Source organism: Dicentrarchus labrax, unplaced genomic scaffold (genome assembly GCF_905237075.1).
Source record: "Dicentrarchus labrax unplaced genomic scaffold, dlabrax2021, whole genome shotgun sequence".
NCBI lineage: Eukaryota > Metazoa > Chordata > Actinopteri > Moronidae > Dicentrarchus > Dicentrarchus labrax.
The window spans coordinates 4176995-4194261 of NW_026136721.1; the positions used below are offsets into that span (position 1 = coordinate 4176995).

The window sequence follows — 17267 nt, forward strand, 5'->3', positions numbered from 1 at the left end:
GGTGAAACCTGTGTCTGTATTCTTGGCAGGAAATTCAGTTGGTGTTGTGCTTCTCCAGGATTGTCCCTTGATATGGCCTCAAGTCCCAGCAAGAGTATTGCTTCTTCAGTCTTTGCAGATGATGTAGTTATGTTGGCTTCAACTGACTGTGACACTTCAGCAAGCACTGGCATGGTTCGTAGTCAAATATGAAGCTGTTGGGATGACACCTCCATCTGAGGACATGGTTCTATACTGGAAATGCGTGGTTAACTCCCACTGGGTTGGGAGTGAGTTGCCCAGAGTGTTCAAGTATTTTGGGGTCATCTTCACCTGTGATGGTAAAAAGGACTGTGAGATTGGTGAAGCATCAACAATAACGTGGGTGTTGTAGTAGACCGTTGTGGTAAAGAGAGAGCTGAGCTTAACAGCAAAGCTCTCAATTTAACAGTTGATCTACATTCCAGTCCTCACCTATTGAGCTTTGGGTATTATTATTAATAAACCTTTATTTAACCAGGTCCCATTGAGATTATAATCTCTTTTCCCAGGGAGCCTGGCCAAGACAGCAGCGATACAACGCTTTAAAACAAATGCATACACACAAACATTAAAAATGCATAAAACAAAACACATAGTATCAGCTCACAGAATCATATGCCGAAGAAAACAGACAACAGGAAGAAGGTCTAGCTGAGGAAGCAGTCACAAACTCCATTTGAGTTAGCTTCTAAGCCCTAAGCCACTAAATATTTAAAAGCTCTGACCAAAAGAATGATATTGCTGATTGCCCATTTAGTGGCATTTAAAAACCCATTGCGTCGACCACTAGTAAGGATGTAAAATAAGGGATATTGATCTGAAGAATTGCCCTTCCTCAGCTCATTCAGCCCCACTAAAGGGTTCATCTGTCACTTTAAGGGCAGAGATAGCCCGAGACAAAAATAAGTGTGCTTGTGATAGAAAGGCTACTGGTTTGATTCTACAGTTTGGGTGAATTCCCTCAGCTGTGGGTTAATGAAAAGGGGTTGAATGTGAAGCAGGGCGTTCACTGAAAAAGAAAGTAGAAAATATAGTGTTTTTATTGTCCGAGCAGCATCATTAACTGAATATGTGGTAAAACAAGATCTTCATTCTTCCCACTGTCTGAAATTAAAGGAGTTTTCTTGTTGAACCTGATTTCTACCGGTCATTTCAAATACCTGAGGTTGGCTTCATATCTATGTCATTACACCACCCAGCTTGAGTCACGTATGTGTTTCCAATTACTTCTGTCGCTAGACTCTGCACTCAACTTAATGTCAGGTTTCATCCTGCATCTTGATCACTTTCCTACTTAACATTACAGTTCATATTCTTTCTTAGTTGAATAGGAATGTTTCATAATTTGTCCTTTATGAGTAATTATTATTTTACTCGACCCACAGACCTCAATTCAATATTCCTAATTATTATGGCTATTAGTATCCAGTGACGGCTGGTGGTGATTTTGGGTGGGTGGGCTAACAAATATATTACACTCATCAATACGTCACACAGCAGCAACAGTAGCATCACATCAAGTTACAGCAACAACATTGTATACTTTGTTATAGCAAGTGCTCTACACTGGGGATACATATCCAAAAGAATGGCCTGATGCCAAAAAAATATATTTTTATTTGTTTACACTCTCTCTCTCTCTCTCTCTCTCTCTCTCTCTCTCTCTCTCTCTCTCTCTCTCTCTCCTCTGTACTCAGCATGTGCCAATTGCGCTACAACAACATTATAGGAAAGTACCAGCAACAATTTGCAACACCATGTACCAAAGATAAAACTATCTACAAAACCAAAGCAAAATAACAGTATTTCTAGAAGAGAGAGTTGTTTCAGAGCTTGGGCATACCTTTAATTCAGTTTTTCAATTATATTTGATTTCTATGGCGCCAAATCATAACAGATGTTACTTCAGCACACTCTTCAAATAGAGCAGGTCTAGACTATACTTCTTATAAAATTATTTACAGAGAGAGAGAGAGAGATTTGTGAACATACAGAAGAAAAAGATCTTCATTATAATGCTGTTTGTCACACATTTCAGCACTATCAAAAAATTGCAGCTTCTGCTACTTGCATATTGCACTTGGCCTAATTGCGATTTCGAATAATAATGCAGCTCTATTACAGTGTTGGTGAATCTCCAACATAAGATGAAGCTATGCCATGGCTAATTTCCTTTGTCCCTGACCTACTGACATACAGAGAGAAACTGTGCCTGTTACATGAATGAGACAAGACGGCTGTGATGGTGTATCTGACTTCTTGCCAAGTCAAAGTTACATAAAACAACTCACTTTTTCCCAGTTAATATCAAACATGCAAGACGGGTTCGTACTCCACAATGATGATGAAATGGATCTTTTGAAAAATCCACATCCAAGCCTGAACCTAAGGCCAAAGTGACCCAAATCAGATTTTTTTGGGGAAGAGTACAAATCACATGGAATTTGGTCTTTTCAATTCTGATTTAGGCTATTTTCATATGTGGTCTGATTTTTTGCATTGACCTCATTGTGTCATATCAGGATTCATGTGACTATTTATTTATGTCACTCTAGATTAACATTCGTCACGTGGGTCACATTGACAAGTTTACAGTGGAATTTGATACGAGCCTCATTTAAAAAGTAATGTGAACTGCCAAACAAAAAAATAAAATCTTAGCAATAAATCAGAATTGAGCGCTAAGGCGTCCCAATAAAATCCTTACTTTAACAGTGCAGTGCATCCTCTGCAGCTTTGACTTCCAGATGTGTCCGGATGACAGGAGCTGCAGGTCATGTGACTATGTATCCCATGTTTTCCTGTCATGTCTGAATCAGCTGTCTGTGTCATCATGTAAAGATTTGGTGACTGTGAAGCACATGTCTAGACACTGCTGTTGACTCACGTCTTCTTGGTCTCTTTCTGTCTCCTGTGTGTTAATCTGTTGCACCATACAGAGTCCTTGTGCTTCCTTTAGTTGGACTGTGTTTTTGTGTTTTGTGCACAGCATATATTCTCTGAAATGAAAAAAGTAGCAAGGAGATTATCTGCTTAAGGAAGTCCTCTGCAGTGTAAAACACCATTTTATCTTTTTTATGATCACAAGAAAGAAGAAGAAAGGCATTCTCCGTCAAGCAGTCCACCCTGTTGTTGTTAAAGCAGTGAAAGGGGAAGTTACTGTCTGGAGTATTTATCTCATTGACGGTTGGCAGAGTAAACGCTGGCAAAGCAGTTAGACTAGAGGATAGGTATGAAGGAGCGGCTCAGTGCTGAATACTTGCCAAATCCACCTGTCCCAACCTCCCAGCCCCACCTGTCGGAGTGAGGGAAGAGGAGGGGGGGTGGAAATGGAAATAGAGGTGCGCCGTCTCAAACCTGCACAAAGCAGATATCTGTAAAACAGACACACTCAAACAACAAACGTTGGATTACCTTCTAGTTTTTCACATTTTCTGAGAAAGCTATACAGGTAGGAGCATTTAAATAATACGTATGAGCCACCTTTTACCAGTGATTCGAACAGAGAACATGAATTCAGTTTTATGCTGTGAAGATGAAAACAGGGTAGAGGGTGTTATTTATTTATTTTTTTTGTTGTTAATGGAGAAAAAAAGATAAAGCTCTTAATCGCTGGTCTGTGAAAAGGACATTAAAATATTTTTCAGCTTTCATCAAAGCCAAAGACACCTTGGAACTTTCTTCTCCAAGAGTTTATAGTTTCTCTGCTGTTATGAAGCTGTGAAATCCTTCTTGATTTCAGTGCATTTACAGTATCTTGTGTCTCTTTTTGTATTTGTCGTCATCGGGGTATTTACTCTCTCTATTTTCTAATTCCTAAATTGAATATGTGTCTCCTTAAAGACTAAAATGAAAATTAGAGTCCGACTGATGTATTACTTGACCAATAATATCGGTCAGTATTGGCCTATCACAGACATATCGGTATCAGTGTGTATGATATCCGATAGGCACTGACATGAAATCAGTTTTTTCCGTTATGCAGAAACAAATGCTTGTGGTAACATGTTGGTGTCACTGCAAAGTCTATCCAGTGGGTACTGTGACTTACAATACTGTGGCAAGCACACAGAGTAAGGTAAAAACAGGTACAAATATGGAATTTATTGTTGAATTTCTCCAAATTGGTGCAGTAAAAATGCTTGATATTAAGTGTGTGTGTAGTCTTACATGTGTAGAAGTCAAATATACCATCCATAGCCAGGAATTATTGAGCAAAGTGTTTTTACAGTAGCTCAAATAGGGTCAAATATTGAATCTGGAGGTATAAATATGGGACTTTTATTATTGAATTTCTCCACAATGGTGCAGTACAAATGCTTGATATGAAGTATACTTGTATTCTTATATGTGTAGCAGTCAAATATACCATCCATAGCCAGGAATTGTTGAGCAATATGTTTTTACTGTACCTCAAATATGAGAAAAGATGCCACTTGGGAGATACAAATATGGAACTTTTGTTTTGGCATTTCTCCACATTGGTGCAGTAAAATGCTTGATATTAAGTATGTTTTTTATTCATTATGGGCACATGAAACACTTCAATGTAACATATTTTATTTTAAATGTAGGTTCGAATTATAGCTTACTTTTCTTAATACATTTATTTTGAAAACCGGAAGTGAATACGCTTTAAATTTAAGTGTGGCTGGCTTGACCACAGTTATTGTATCACAGTCATTATCTTGAGATCTCGAATTAATTATATCGTTATCTCGGAAAAACAAAGTTTCGTTATCTCGAGAAAATCACGGGAAAACGGAGGAAATAAAATGTATGAATGCATGGCCCTTTAGGGCTTCCGTAGTCATGTGTATATTTGCAATAATATTATATATTGCAATAATATTCTCAGCTGACTAAATTCTGAATAAGCTGCTGCACACCAGTCCACAGTTATAGAGTACAGCTTTCACGCCACCCCAGGTATGTTGTGAAAACAGCCTTGCTATGAATGTGTATGAATAAGTGGGCTTTGCCATCACTGAGTGAATGTGTGTGAAAGGGTGAATGTGGCAGGTACTGTAAAAGCGCTTTGAGTGGTCGGAAGACTAGAAAGGTGCTATACAAGTACAGGTCCATTTACTATTTACCATATATCATTAATTTAAGACAATCAAATTTCAAAAATCTTGTGGTAAAAAGACATTGAAATGGTTATCATTGTGTCCACAATCTGGGAGAGACAGAGAAGCAGGTCCAAGAGCCCAGAGTGGAAGTGGAGATGGTTTTGACATGGATGTTTATACTGCAAGCCACATACGCACTTAAATGTTTTTAAAAAAGAAATATATACGTTTAGTTGCAGCCTGTAGTGATTTTGCAGGTAATTGATTAACATTTTAGTTGGTCTAACCCAAGTGTCAACCTATTGTGGCGTCACCCATCGGTTTGTGGAGTACCGTTTTGAAGCCTTGAATGTGGCATTATGGTCATCGTCATGTTACTTTTTACCAAACATCAATTGTGGCGGCTACTAGTCTTGAGTCTTGGTGAGGTGAGATGCAGACAGTGCCTATCCCAGCTACGGCCTGTTGCTCTGCTGCAGATACAGCAGTAGATGTTGGCATACCACCATTACAGAGCAGCTTATATTCTTCAGGCTGCTTCATCCTCTGCAACTCCACTGTACATTGGTTTAGTTTAGGTTGCATTGATCACAGCAGAAGGAAAAAAAATCCATACTAGACAGCCCGCTTTAAGTCTGATGAGGTGCTACAATGGGCTGTGTTGTCTTGTTCCCACGCTGCTCTCTGGTTGTGTGACAGGAAATTAAGTCAGGTTAAAGCCATCTTGACAAATGATGACAGCATTATTTCAAACAGCAGAGATGGTCCAAACAAAGTTTGTGTGCAGAGGACTGCTATTATTTAGTGACTAGGTAATAAACTCTGTGTGTGTGTGTGTGTGTGTGTGTGTGTGTGTGTGTGTGTGTGTGTCAGGAAAAGTAGTAACAAAGAAGAGTGAGGAGGAGCGTTTTGGATAAAAATGTAAACCTTGAGTAAGGGAGAGCAGCTCTGATTCCTAGCTATGCCTGTATGAGCTCAGAAGGGAGGGGGGTTTGTACCTCTTTGTGTATACACACACACATTTTTTGAATTTTAGGTTACATGTTAACATCTTGGCAACACAGAAGACAGTATGAGTAAGATAATCAGTATGACAACAGAACTAATCCACCTCCTCTGCTGAAAAGAAAAATAATTACTTCCAGATGTATTACTCCCCCTCTGAGTGCCTCCTCTTCCCCCAAACACCCCTGTCTCCATTCCCCCTTTTATATAAACAGTTTACTCAGCAACCAAGGTCTAAACGTTCTTGTGTCTGTATGTGTGTTTGTCATGATATACTGCACTGACACTCACTGTGTGTGTGTGCGTGGGTGCAAGTGTGTGTGTGTGTGTGTGTGTGTGTGTGTGTGTGTGTGTGTGTAGGAGCAGACTAATAGCATAGTAAAAAAAGACAGGTAGAGAGAACAGCTCTTCCTTAAGTGTCTGAATTTAAAGTCACATTTTCAGCGTTGGAAACAGCGTTGTTTAGACTTCTGCAGAGTGCTTTGTGTTCAGCTTCAGTTTCAGTCAGACTTTGGACGTGATTACTTTAAATACAAGACCACATCACAAGGATCTGTCGTATCATCCTCCTGCCATGCTGTCACTGTCTCTTTATTTAAGTTGTGGGTCTGACACTTACTTCCCCAAATAGTCTCCCATTTTCTCTGCACGCCACGCCACGATAGCCATAGCCAGAGGCAGCATACTTTCCTTTTGTTTGTCCATCCGTCCAATTCCTTGTGAATGCGATACCTCAGGAACGCCTTGAGGGAATTTCTACTAACTTGGCACAAACTTCCATTTTGACTGAAGAATGAAATGAATAGATTTTGGTGGTCAAAGGTCACTGTGACCTCTAAATTTCACCAGATGTTTAATGGCATACCCAAAAGGTCAAGGGTTAACATTTTTGTAACATCATAGTGCCCTTGAAATAGAATATTTCTTTGGCAAAATTTTATTCAAAACTATAATTCAGGAACAGAAGGAAAGATTGTGACCATATTTCACAGTTGGTCAGACACTGAATTGGTGACTTTTGACTCAAAAATAGGTTTTTAGCCATAATTTAAAGGTCCAGTGTGTAGCCTTTTAGTGGCATCAAGTGGTATAGTTGCAGGAACTCCCTCGCTTCACCCTCCCCTTCCAAAAGCAAAGGTGAAACTCAGTTCAAACATGTATATTCACTGGAATCAAACATATGTATCAGCAATATAGTGATAACTTCCATTTAACCAAAAAATACTCTTTATACCTTGTATTCAATTCCTTCAAATTCTTCATCACATATTATTCTATGAGTCTGGATAGAAATGGATGTAAACTGCAACTTTAGTGGATGCATACAACCACAGGGCGAGTTTGTTCAATGTGATAAAAATAAACCTCACTTATTTTTTCTGCAGAGTGTTTGGGTCTCAGTGACGCCAATCAGCGCCTCTCTTCTTGGAGCCCCTTGAGGACCTGCTGAGCCTGCAGGACAGCCAGAACCAGGAGTTTAACCACCTGCCACTACCACGCTATCACCACCTCCACCCACAACTGTACTATCAGCACCATCCTGCTCACCCTCACCAAGCCCTGTCCGGGACTCCCACTGGGCCTGCTGCAGCATTGCAACATGAGCAGCTGTTGCCACTAATGCCCCCAGGAGAGCGTAGTGAGAATAGCCATACAGGTAGGTGTAAGAGGGAGAAACCTACTGAGATTTGGGAAAGTAAGTTGGTTAAAGGAAAACAGATAAGGAGGAAGACGGGCAGGAAGGAAAGTGGGCAAATGAGAGGAAGAGGACAGGTAGTCAAGAGGACAGAGGGACAGGATAGAGAAGGGGAGAAGAAAGGAAGGGCAGAGGAGGTGTAAGGACATAACAAACCATCCACTCAGTTTAGCAGTCTGTGCGCACTAATTGATAAACAGTGCAGAAAGATTACTAATGTGTGCACACAGTTTAAGTGTATGGCATCTTGCTTTCAGAATAAAAACAGGAAATTATTATTTTGTAAAAAAAACAATAACTCTAAAAGTGTGTAATGCAATTCCATCTAAATTAAAGCACTAGTCAAAACACTGATCATTTAAGTGGAACAAGTGACAAGTGAGCATGTTAGGCATTGTATAATTGCTTTCAATTGTTAAAGTTCAAGTTATGTCTCAAAACACAATCCATGACATGTAGTTGATCTTGCCAGATAAGTTATACACCTCTAGTGGGGGCAGCCGTTTTTTTAAGACTGGGTTCCTGTTTTGGTTTTCTTGTGACAATTGTGAAGACACATATGCATACATATACACAGTCCTGCCAGTGGTTTCACACTATTGCACTGATCAACAGGTGGAGTTTGTTATTAGAAAACTCTGCAGGCAACCTGTACTAATCAAGACTTACACAGTGATCTTTGCTCTGCTCTGATTGGCTGATGGTCATTCTGTCATGTCCACTCACAAGAGAACATAGGTTCTAGCAAGGGATGGGACGATATTATTATGTATCGCGATTAAAAAAAAACAAAAAAACACTCCAGTATAGAATTTCCAGTATTATGATAATTGTGATAATCGTGAATATCCTCACAAGGCTTGACTTGAAAAAGCTGTCTAGCTCACCAGCATACAGTCTATACTATACTGATTTCCTGATTTATTTTGAACAAGGGGACAAGAGGTGGCCCACATCTTTACAGACATCCCAAAATATCCTGTCCTAATCCAACATGGCGTAATGCTCAGCTTGCCCGTTTTACCCCTCCTTAAAACTAGTTAAACCGGAAATAGTATAGATCTGTGATGTATTTCTCAACAAAATGTAAGTGATTCCAGTATTTTTTTGCGTCTTTTTAAAAGTATAAAGTATATAACTTTTTGCATTGGTTGCACTGGTGCGCCTAATTTAGGTGCGCCCAAATTTTTCATTGCGTCGCCTTTAACGCCATTGTTCAATCATACTCATTGTTTTTTTCTCTGTCCACAATAAGGCTTTGAATTTCTCTTAATTGTACAAATTGCTCTAAATTTTCCATTTTGCTACATAGTCTTTATCACACCAGCAAATTACAGGTCTAATTTGTGCTGCATGAAAATATTCCTCCGTTATCTTTCTCAATCTGTAATGTTTCAAATTGAATTCTTGGTCTATGACCATTCCATATAAACCTTTATTTTATCCCATATTTTAAATTGTTTCTTAGGTATCTCAATGGGTGATTGAAACAGGTAGAGAATATGAGGGAGAATATTAATTTGTATGGTCTCTATTCATGAACCAATGTCTAATGGAAGGATAGCCCACCTATCCATATCATTCCTAATTTCCTTATCCACTTTGATATATTTGGGTTCATATAATTCGTAAATTTTTCGGATTAAGGTGACCCCAAGATATTTAATTTTTGTTGCACTCCAATTCAAATTATATTTTAGTTGTAAGTTTTTAGATGGAAAGTAGTTGAATGTTAAGATCTGCGTTGTAGTCAGATTCATTTTGTATTCCGAGCAGAAACCAAATGTCTCAAGTTGGTCGATTAATATGGGAATACATATGTCTGGGTCCTCTAAAAAACAGATCATGTCTTAGCAAAAAGCCCAATAGTGTATACTTCTCTATGAAGTATATTTTAATGTTTATTGTGATAATATTGTGTATCGCAATTATTTTGGCCAAGTTAATCATGACATAAAATGTTCATGTGGTCCCATGCTTAGTTCTAGCATTCAAGTTATCTAACACAAATTATTATTTCATGCTTTTATCCACCTGGTATAACTGGTATAACTTGATTTCTTGATTTATTTTTGAATTGTCACAAGGGGAATCCAGCATCTTTCCAAAATCCTAAACCACCAAGTCACCATGGCTTAAGGCTCGGCTTTCCTGTTGTAGCTCAGACAAAAAAAGTTCAGCTAGATGTGTGGAACTACTACAGATTCCAAACTAAAGAATGATGGGGAAATAAGGGCCTTTTCTGAGGTGTTCTAGCTGAAATGCAGCAAAATGATATATACCGTGAAAAGTGATTTATTTTGGCCAGAATAATTATGACATTAAATTTCATCATCCCATGCCCAACCATAAAAAGACACTATCTAACCGAAGTCTTATCGTTGCATGAACTCCACTCTCTCAAAGACTTTCCCCTTACAGTTTGTTGGTTTTTAAAGATAATCTGTTTGCTTGGTTCATCCGTCCCTTCACTCATTTTTTCCCCTACCATATTACCTCTGGCAGGCTCTGTTGTATTTAACACATTAATAGGACTGCATTGGAGTTGTTAAAAGGCATTATTTCAGTTATTATCAGTCTTTGTGTAAGTATAGGCTAGACTCTTCCCAAATCAGTTTTTCTGTACTGGATGAGACTGAACTGGTATCAGTCTTCACGTCTGACTCATGTAAGTTTATCGCCCAAAATGTCACACAAAGAATCAAATGTACACAAAAGCAATGATGGAACTCTTCACAGAGTCACTGCCTCTTGCATCTTAACAGTATAATCTGTCATGCCATCTCATCTTGTCACAGCTCTCTTTCTGTTGTTTTTGTTGTTTATTTCCTTCTTCCTCCTCCTCTCGTCCTGCTGCTAGCTGGCTGTAGTAATTAATAAGTGGAATGATATTTTAAAGGTTCAATATGCAACAATAATAACTACACAGAATATTTATTATCTGATTGATCATTTGTTTATGCCTACAAAACACACCTTGCCAAACATCTGCCAGTGCTGACAACCTGTCTAACTTGTCAGACATTTTTAAATGTGTTTAATGGAGCCAGCGGTAGTTCAATTTATGGTCTCATGTCCCATACCCTCCAGTCACGTATGTCCACAACCAATTGCTAACAATAGGCGGTCCATATAAACATTCAGTCTGCATACAACAATGCTGTACTCTGCACCCTGGCTGCTACACTGCTGCCTGCTTTCACTAATTTAACTGCCACTACATCCCCAGCTTCTTCTTATATTTAGAGTCAGTTGCATGTGAATTTTGTTGTTGCTTCTTTAATATGGGTTGATGTTCATTAAAGGTTATAATGACACCAGTGGCTATTAAGTGAACTGCAGTCAGCATCCTGTTGCTCACACTCTGTCCTCAGTATACGTTTTTACTTTAAACACGTCAAACATGATTTTTTTAAATGCTGAAATAAACACATTTGGTTACAGCGTGATTATTTAATCCATTTTATTTACATTTCAGGTTTCTCAAATGCATAAAGTTGGATGTCATTAGCATAGCAATATGGGATACAGCCACACTGGCAGATAATGCGCCATGAAGAGACCATGTAGAGGGGGATAAGACTTGAAGACGCAGGTTTCCCTTACTAGCCTGATGTGGGTATACACTAAATAAATCTTCATCTCCAGTCTCCATTAGAGGCCTGGTCTGGATTTTATAGAAATTATCTGGATGTATGAAATCCAGACCATATGGTCTGTCTATATTCCTTAATTATTCATATTCTGTTAGTCCGTAGGGGTCTTCCGGACTAAAGGGTCCATCAAAGGCAGGGCTCCAGACTAACTTTTTGCATTGGTTGCACTGGTGCGCCTAACTTTTTTTTTTTAGGTGCACCAGCACAAGATGTAGGTGCACCCAAATTTTTCATTGCGTCACCTTTAACGCCATAAGGTCACCTTTTTATCGCTCTCCATAACTTTTATATAATGTGAATGACTTTTAAACAATAATAAGGTGTAAAGAAATGCTTGTCTTTATTTGAAGCACAATTATTTATAAAAAGAAAAATAAAGTGTTTAAAGTGCTTCACTGAGCTGAATTTCAAACTAAAACACTAAGCAAAATAAAACATTTCCAATTAAAAGAGGACCTGATTACTACTACCTGCTGCTGAAATGCAGCTGGGAGAGTAGCCACTTTCTCTACACACTTGTCACGGCATATCGTGTGTTTTTTATATGTTTTTTTTCAAGTTTCGATACGAAACGTTGTTGACCCGCTCACAAATGCACTATTTCCGGCCAAATTCTGACCGCACTGCTGACAGTACACGCAGTGCATTGCGTTACATCCTTTGTTGTACCTCAGCCAGGGAAATTGTTTCAGCCAGTCCTGTCTGAAGGAATATATTTTGGCCTTTTTAATTTGGGTCTCGGAGCCGGGCTCTATCCCAGACTCGGTGGTCTCCTCTGGTTCCGAGTGTGATGCTGTCGCCGAAGGACTGGGGCTCGGCAATTTTTAAACACACACAACTTAGCGCGGTGAACAGGACCACAGCCAATCAGAGGCAAAGACCCGCCCGAGCTCTGTCTCTTATTGGTTTAGAACACGATATGATCCTACCATGAGTGTGTGAGTTCAGTCACAGGAGAACACAGAGAGATGATGCGCTTGCGGAATAAATTTATGTTTTCACCCGGGCAGCGTCAGGTGCACCGGTGCGACCTAGAAAAATTATTAGTGGCACTCTCAAAAAAATTGGTCGCACTCTGGAGCCCTGATCAAAGGGTTTCATTCAAATATATCCAAGTTGTGAAAATTGTCATGTGAAGTCTGTTGCTCGCTGTCTATATGCTGGGTGCCATAAAACAATGTTCATGTTCAAGTGTAATGGCAGGCGGCACAAAGAAAAAAATACGACCTGATATTCAGGTTGTTGTTGGTTGTCAAATTTGCTGAACAAAACTTGAGAGAAGAAGCACTTCCCAAATAGACACCTGTCCCCAATAAAGACAGAGTGAGTTCAGTGATATAAACATATAAACATCCATATTAGAAAGTTGCTTATTGTATCTTAAAACATTCAAGGTTTATCAATGTCTAATGAAAAAAGTAGTTTTTTGGAGTACTTGTTTTTTGTGATATAATTTTGTGGATTTTCATTGTCATTTAAGTTTAAAGAGAGCTTTTGTGCATCTAAAATTCCACTACCCAACTCATTATTCAATAAATACTTTTCTTCTTTTCTGTTCCTGCTGTCATGCCATCAAAGCTAACATTTTTCCTTTTGTCTCATATGATTTTATTTACCTACAGATGTTTCGGAAAAAAGCATCTTCCTCCTTGAGAATGAGAAGAATAACAGAAAGCGCTAGATGTAATATTTTCTTTCTTTACTCTGTAGAAAAAGGTGTAAAACGTTGGAGTTGTTAGCATTCAGTGTTGTCAGAAGAAACCACACTAATAACAAACTTCAGTGAATGAAAATAAGAAAAAAAAAAATTTAACTTGTTTCTCAAGACTGCAGAGAAGATATTATAAACACTTTTGAGTTTAAACCTCTCGCTGAAGTGAGGTATGGTTTGGGAGGAAATGATCCTCTTTCATTTGGACAAAACACAACAGACACATCTCAGGTGGTGGTTTTAACTTTGACAATGTTGGATGTTCAACTGAAAACATATTGGTTTTGTCTTTAACACTGTGTTAACATTGCCAATCAAATTTCTTGGGATCAGCTGTGATCATTTCCAATTCACTGGATTTTGTTTCTTGCAAATCTTTGTTGCACAATGGCCAGTGGGTTACACTCTCATACATTTCTAGGAAGGAAATCATGTTCCTGCTCGTTTGAAGGGGTAAAATGGAGTCACTGTATTACTTCTCAAATATTTCCTTTAATCCTGTAATACTTAAAACATGCATTTACATATCTCATCATGTAATGTGTAAAGTTTCTATTTTTGTCCTGCAGCTTCTTTGCATTGTAAGCATTTCATAGTCCAATCCACAGACACTGTAGCCATTGATTAGTCAGCAAACCACAGTAAATTTGAACAATGCCAAGCGGTTTTGTGCTACTTTGGTTAACTACACTGCAACATTTTCTTGTCAGTGCCACAAGTAAACAACACTTATGTTTGAAACGTTAATTGACCCTTACTAAGTCCCGCCCCTTTCGGCTCTGATGAGCAGGCTTTGCTCAGAACCTCCGTCAACTTCCTCCTTGTCTGTACTTAGATATGCTATGTGCTAGGCTCTGTATGTTGGAAAACATGGTTAAAAGATAAAAACGACATAGCCACGTTTTAAGTTAGCTAGCTAATGGCAGCAAAACCGTAGCTAACTAGCATGCTAATTTACCATTGTTAGTTAGCTTAACGATTTGCGAACATTAGCTAATTTAAGATGTGATATGTTGCTTTTATGTTAAACCATCTTCAAAACTTGGTTGTCTCTTCAACATAGACTTCTATCCTTTACATGCATGAAAGGAGAATGTTGAGCGAGGTTCTGATTGAGGTTTACTCAACTGTTATTAGAGCATCAAGCTTACGATCCGTGTCTTGTCATCACACAGCTGTCACAGTCTTTATTCTTTGATTTAAATTGTTAGCTTTGATGTTTGTGCTATGTTTTTGTGATTAAGTATTTTGCTGGTGGCTTGGCTCCTCTGCTTTTTCAGAAATTGTTCTTCCTCCAGTCTTGTTCTACTGTCCCGTCATGCATCAGTGGGAGGGTTGGGGGTCTAGGATGGTGGTGGATGGTCCATGTGCATCTCTGACGTTAATGCTTTTTGTCCTTTTCTCTTTTGTTCTCTGTCTCTCTCTCTCTTTCCATTCCTTCACATTCTTCACCCTTATAAAATTCATCCTTCGCCACACTGCTTCCTCTTCCTCTCTCCCCACCTTCTCCTCCTCATCCTCTCAGGGGGTATTGACCGTGGACGGAGCTTGTCTTTCCATGAGGTGCGTGGTCAACGTGAGGCAGAGATGAGGGCCGCAGTTGAGGAGTCGTCCAACAGCAGCAACAGTGTAGGAGGTGGCGGCAGCACTGTCCTGCAGCGCCTCCTGCAGGAGCAAATGAATCGGAATTACGTGCTGCAACAGCAGCAACAACAACAACAACAACAACAACAACAACAACAACAACAACAACAAGGAGGAGGAGTAGCAGGAGGGGGAGGTGGAGGAGGTTACTCAGGACAGGGACAGGTAGGCCCTTCTGATGATCACTCCATGACCCCCCACAATGCCCGTCAGGAGCCCCAGGGACAGGAGCTGCAAACCGACAATGGCCTGGAGAAGCTGGGCTCCAACAGAGTAGGAGGAGGGGGTGGGAGCAGTGGAGGTGGAGGAGGTTTAGTGTCTGGAGGAGGAGCAGGAGGCAGCAGTGGAGTAGGTGGGAGTGGCCAAGGGCAGTGCCTGAACCCAGAGGACCTCCCTTCATACGAAGAGGCCAAAGTGCAGTCCCAATATTTCCGTGGCCATGGTCCTCCTCAGCCTCAGCAGCAGAACAACCAGCCCCAGCAGCCTTCTCTCCCTGCCTCAGTGGGTGCCGCCTTCTACGTCACTGGGGTGACCAGTGCCAAAGTGCGCACTGAGGGTCGTCCCACGGTGCAGCGAGTGAGCGGTGCAGGGAAGGTGCACCAGGACGATGGATTGAAGGATCTGAAGCAAGGACATGTTCGGTCTCTCAGCGAACGACTTATGCAGCTTTCCCTGGCCACCAGTGGCGTGAAGGCCCATGCTCCCGTCACAAGTGCCCCGCTGTCCCCCTTGCTGCCTCCGCCAGGGCCTCCGGGAGACTACTACAAACCGCAGCATCGTGGCCCACCTCCAGACTACCCCTTCAAAGGAATGGGCTCGCTAACAAAGCAGCAGGAGCCTGGAAGCCATTTTTACCAGGAGCAGAGAGTGAGGGAGCACTCGAGGGAGGTGCCCCACGTCCGATACCAGCCGCCACCTGAATATGGCTCCTTCAGGTAAGGAACACCTACTTCTACATCAACACACACGTAAATATACAAAATTATACTTAACTAACACTGAATGAAGTGTCTATATGTAATGTGACAAGGGACGGTAATGACCAAACTCTGCACTTCTACTGTATGTACAGTACAGTAATTCTTTTTCAGTTTTGCAGCACATTTGGTGTTTGGTTCAGTCTTACTCAGAGCTCCAGACTTGAGACTTGGACTCTAGTGATTCATGGTGCCATAATGTCGTGTTGCAGAAATGAGGACTTGCAATTAAACTTGGATTTATCTGCTGTGAGACTCAACTTGATTCGCTAATTCAATTCAATTCAATTCAATTCAATTCAATTCAGTCTTATTTGTATAGCGCCAATTCATAACAGAAGTTATCTCAGGACACTTTTCAAATAGAGCAGGTCTAGACCGAACTCTTTATAACAGTATTTACAGAGACCCAACAGTACCACCGTGATGATGCTAATGAATTTAATGTTGCTGAGTTAGGTGTGCATTCCACCATTTGCTTTGTGAAGTACAAAGTTTTCATTTAGTCTCATTTGTGCTGGTTTAACGGCTGCAAAAACCGCACAATCCTTTTGTGAATTCAACCCTGAGTGTTTTTGTTAAACAATTACATACATACAGATGATTTGATTAATTACTTGCAACTGGATGTTTAATGGCTTGTTTTCATTTAAGAAGAAATAGAAGAATTTAAATGATTTAGTAGAATTCATTACTTGTCTCATGTCTCAAAGACTTGAGGATGTGACTTTGACTTGGTCCAAAAGACTAAAAACAGCTAAGATAAGAAACAATTTGTTGTTTTTTTCAAGTTTCGATACGAAACGTTGTTGACCCGCTCACAAATGCACTATTTCCGGCCAAATTCTGACCGCACTGCTGACAGTACACGCAGTGCATTGCGTTACATCCTTTGTTGTACCTCAGCCAGGGAAATTGTTTCAGCCAGTCCTGTCTGAAGGAATATATTTTGGCCTTTTTAATTTGGGTCTCGGAGCCGGGCTCTATCCCAGACTCGGTGGTCTCCTCTGGTTCCGAGTGTGATGCTGTCGCCGAAGGACTGGGGCTTGGCAATTTTTAAACACACACAACTTAGCGCGGTGAACAGGACCACAGCCAATCAGAGGCAAAGACCCGCCCGAGCTCTGTCTCTTATTGGTTTAGAACACGATATGATCCTACCATGAGTGTGTGAGTTCAGTCACAGGAGAACACAGAGAGATGATGCGCTTGCGGAATAAATTTATGTTTTCACCCGGGCAGCGTCAGGTGCACCGGTGCGACCTAGAAAAATTATTAGTGGCACTCTCAAAAAAATTGGTCGCACTCTGGAGCCCTGATCAAAGGGTTTCATTCAAATATATCCAAGTTGTGAAAATTGTCATGTGAAGTCTGTTGCTCGCTGTCTATATGCTGGGTGCCATAAAACAATGTTCATGTTCAAGTGTAATGGCAGGCGGCACAAAGAAAAAAATACGACCTGATATTCAGGTTGTTGTTGGTTGT

At 40.2% G+C, this 17267-nt stretch overlaps 2 protein-coding genes across 5 annotated transcripts in view; one reads left to right on the forward strand and one right to left on the reverse strand.

Annotated features, from left to right (window-relative positions):
* Window positions 1–17267, reverse strand: part of LOC127355472 (kin of IRRE-like protein 3) — a 413394-nt gene that overhangs the window by 21114 nt on the left and 375013 nt on the right. The window lies entirely within an intron of this gene.
* Window positions 1–17267, forward strand: part of amot (angiomotin) — a 63290-nt gene that overhangs the window by 9405 nt on the left and 36618 nt on the right. Inside the window, exons 1-4 of one of the 4 annotated variants that reach the window (XM_051386377.1) lie at window positions 3334–3472; window positions 7484–7755; window positions 13073–13133; window positions 14687–15740. In XM_051386377.1, the coding sequence (XP_051242337.1) occupies window positions 13073–13133; window positions 14687–15740 (1115 nt within the window). In that variant the 5' untranslated portion in view covers window positions 3334–3472; window positions 7484–7755. Of the gene's footprint in view, window positions 1–3333; window positions 3473–7483; window positions 7756–11276; window positions 11410–13072; window positions 13134–14686; window positions 15741–17267 lie in introns of those variants that run through there. The other 3 variants (XM_051386376.1, XM_051386378.1, XM_051386380.1) reach the window with 3 other exon arrangements.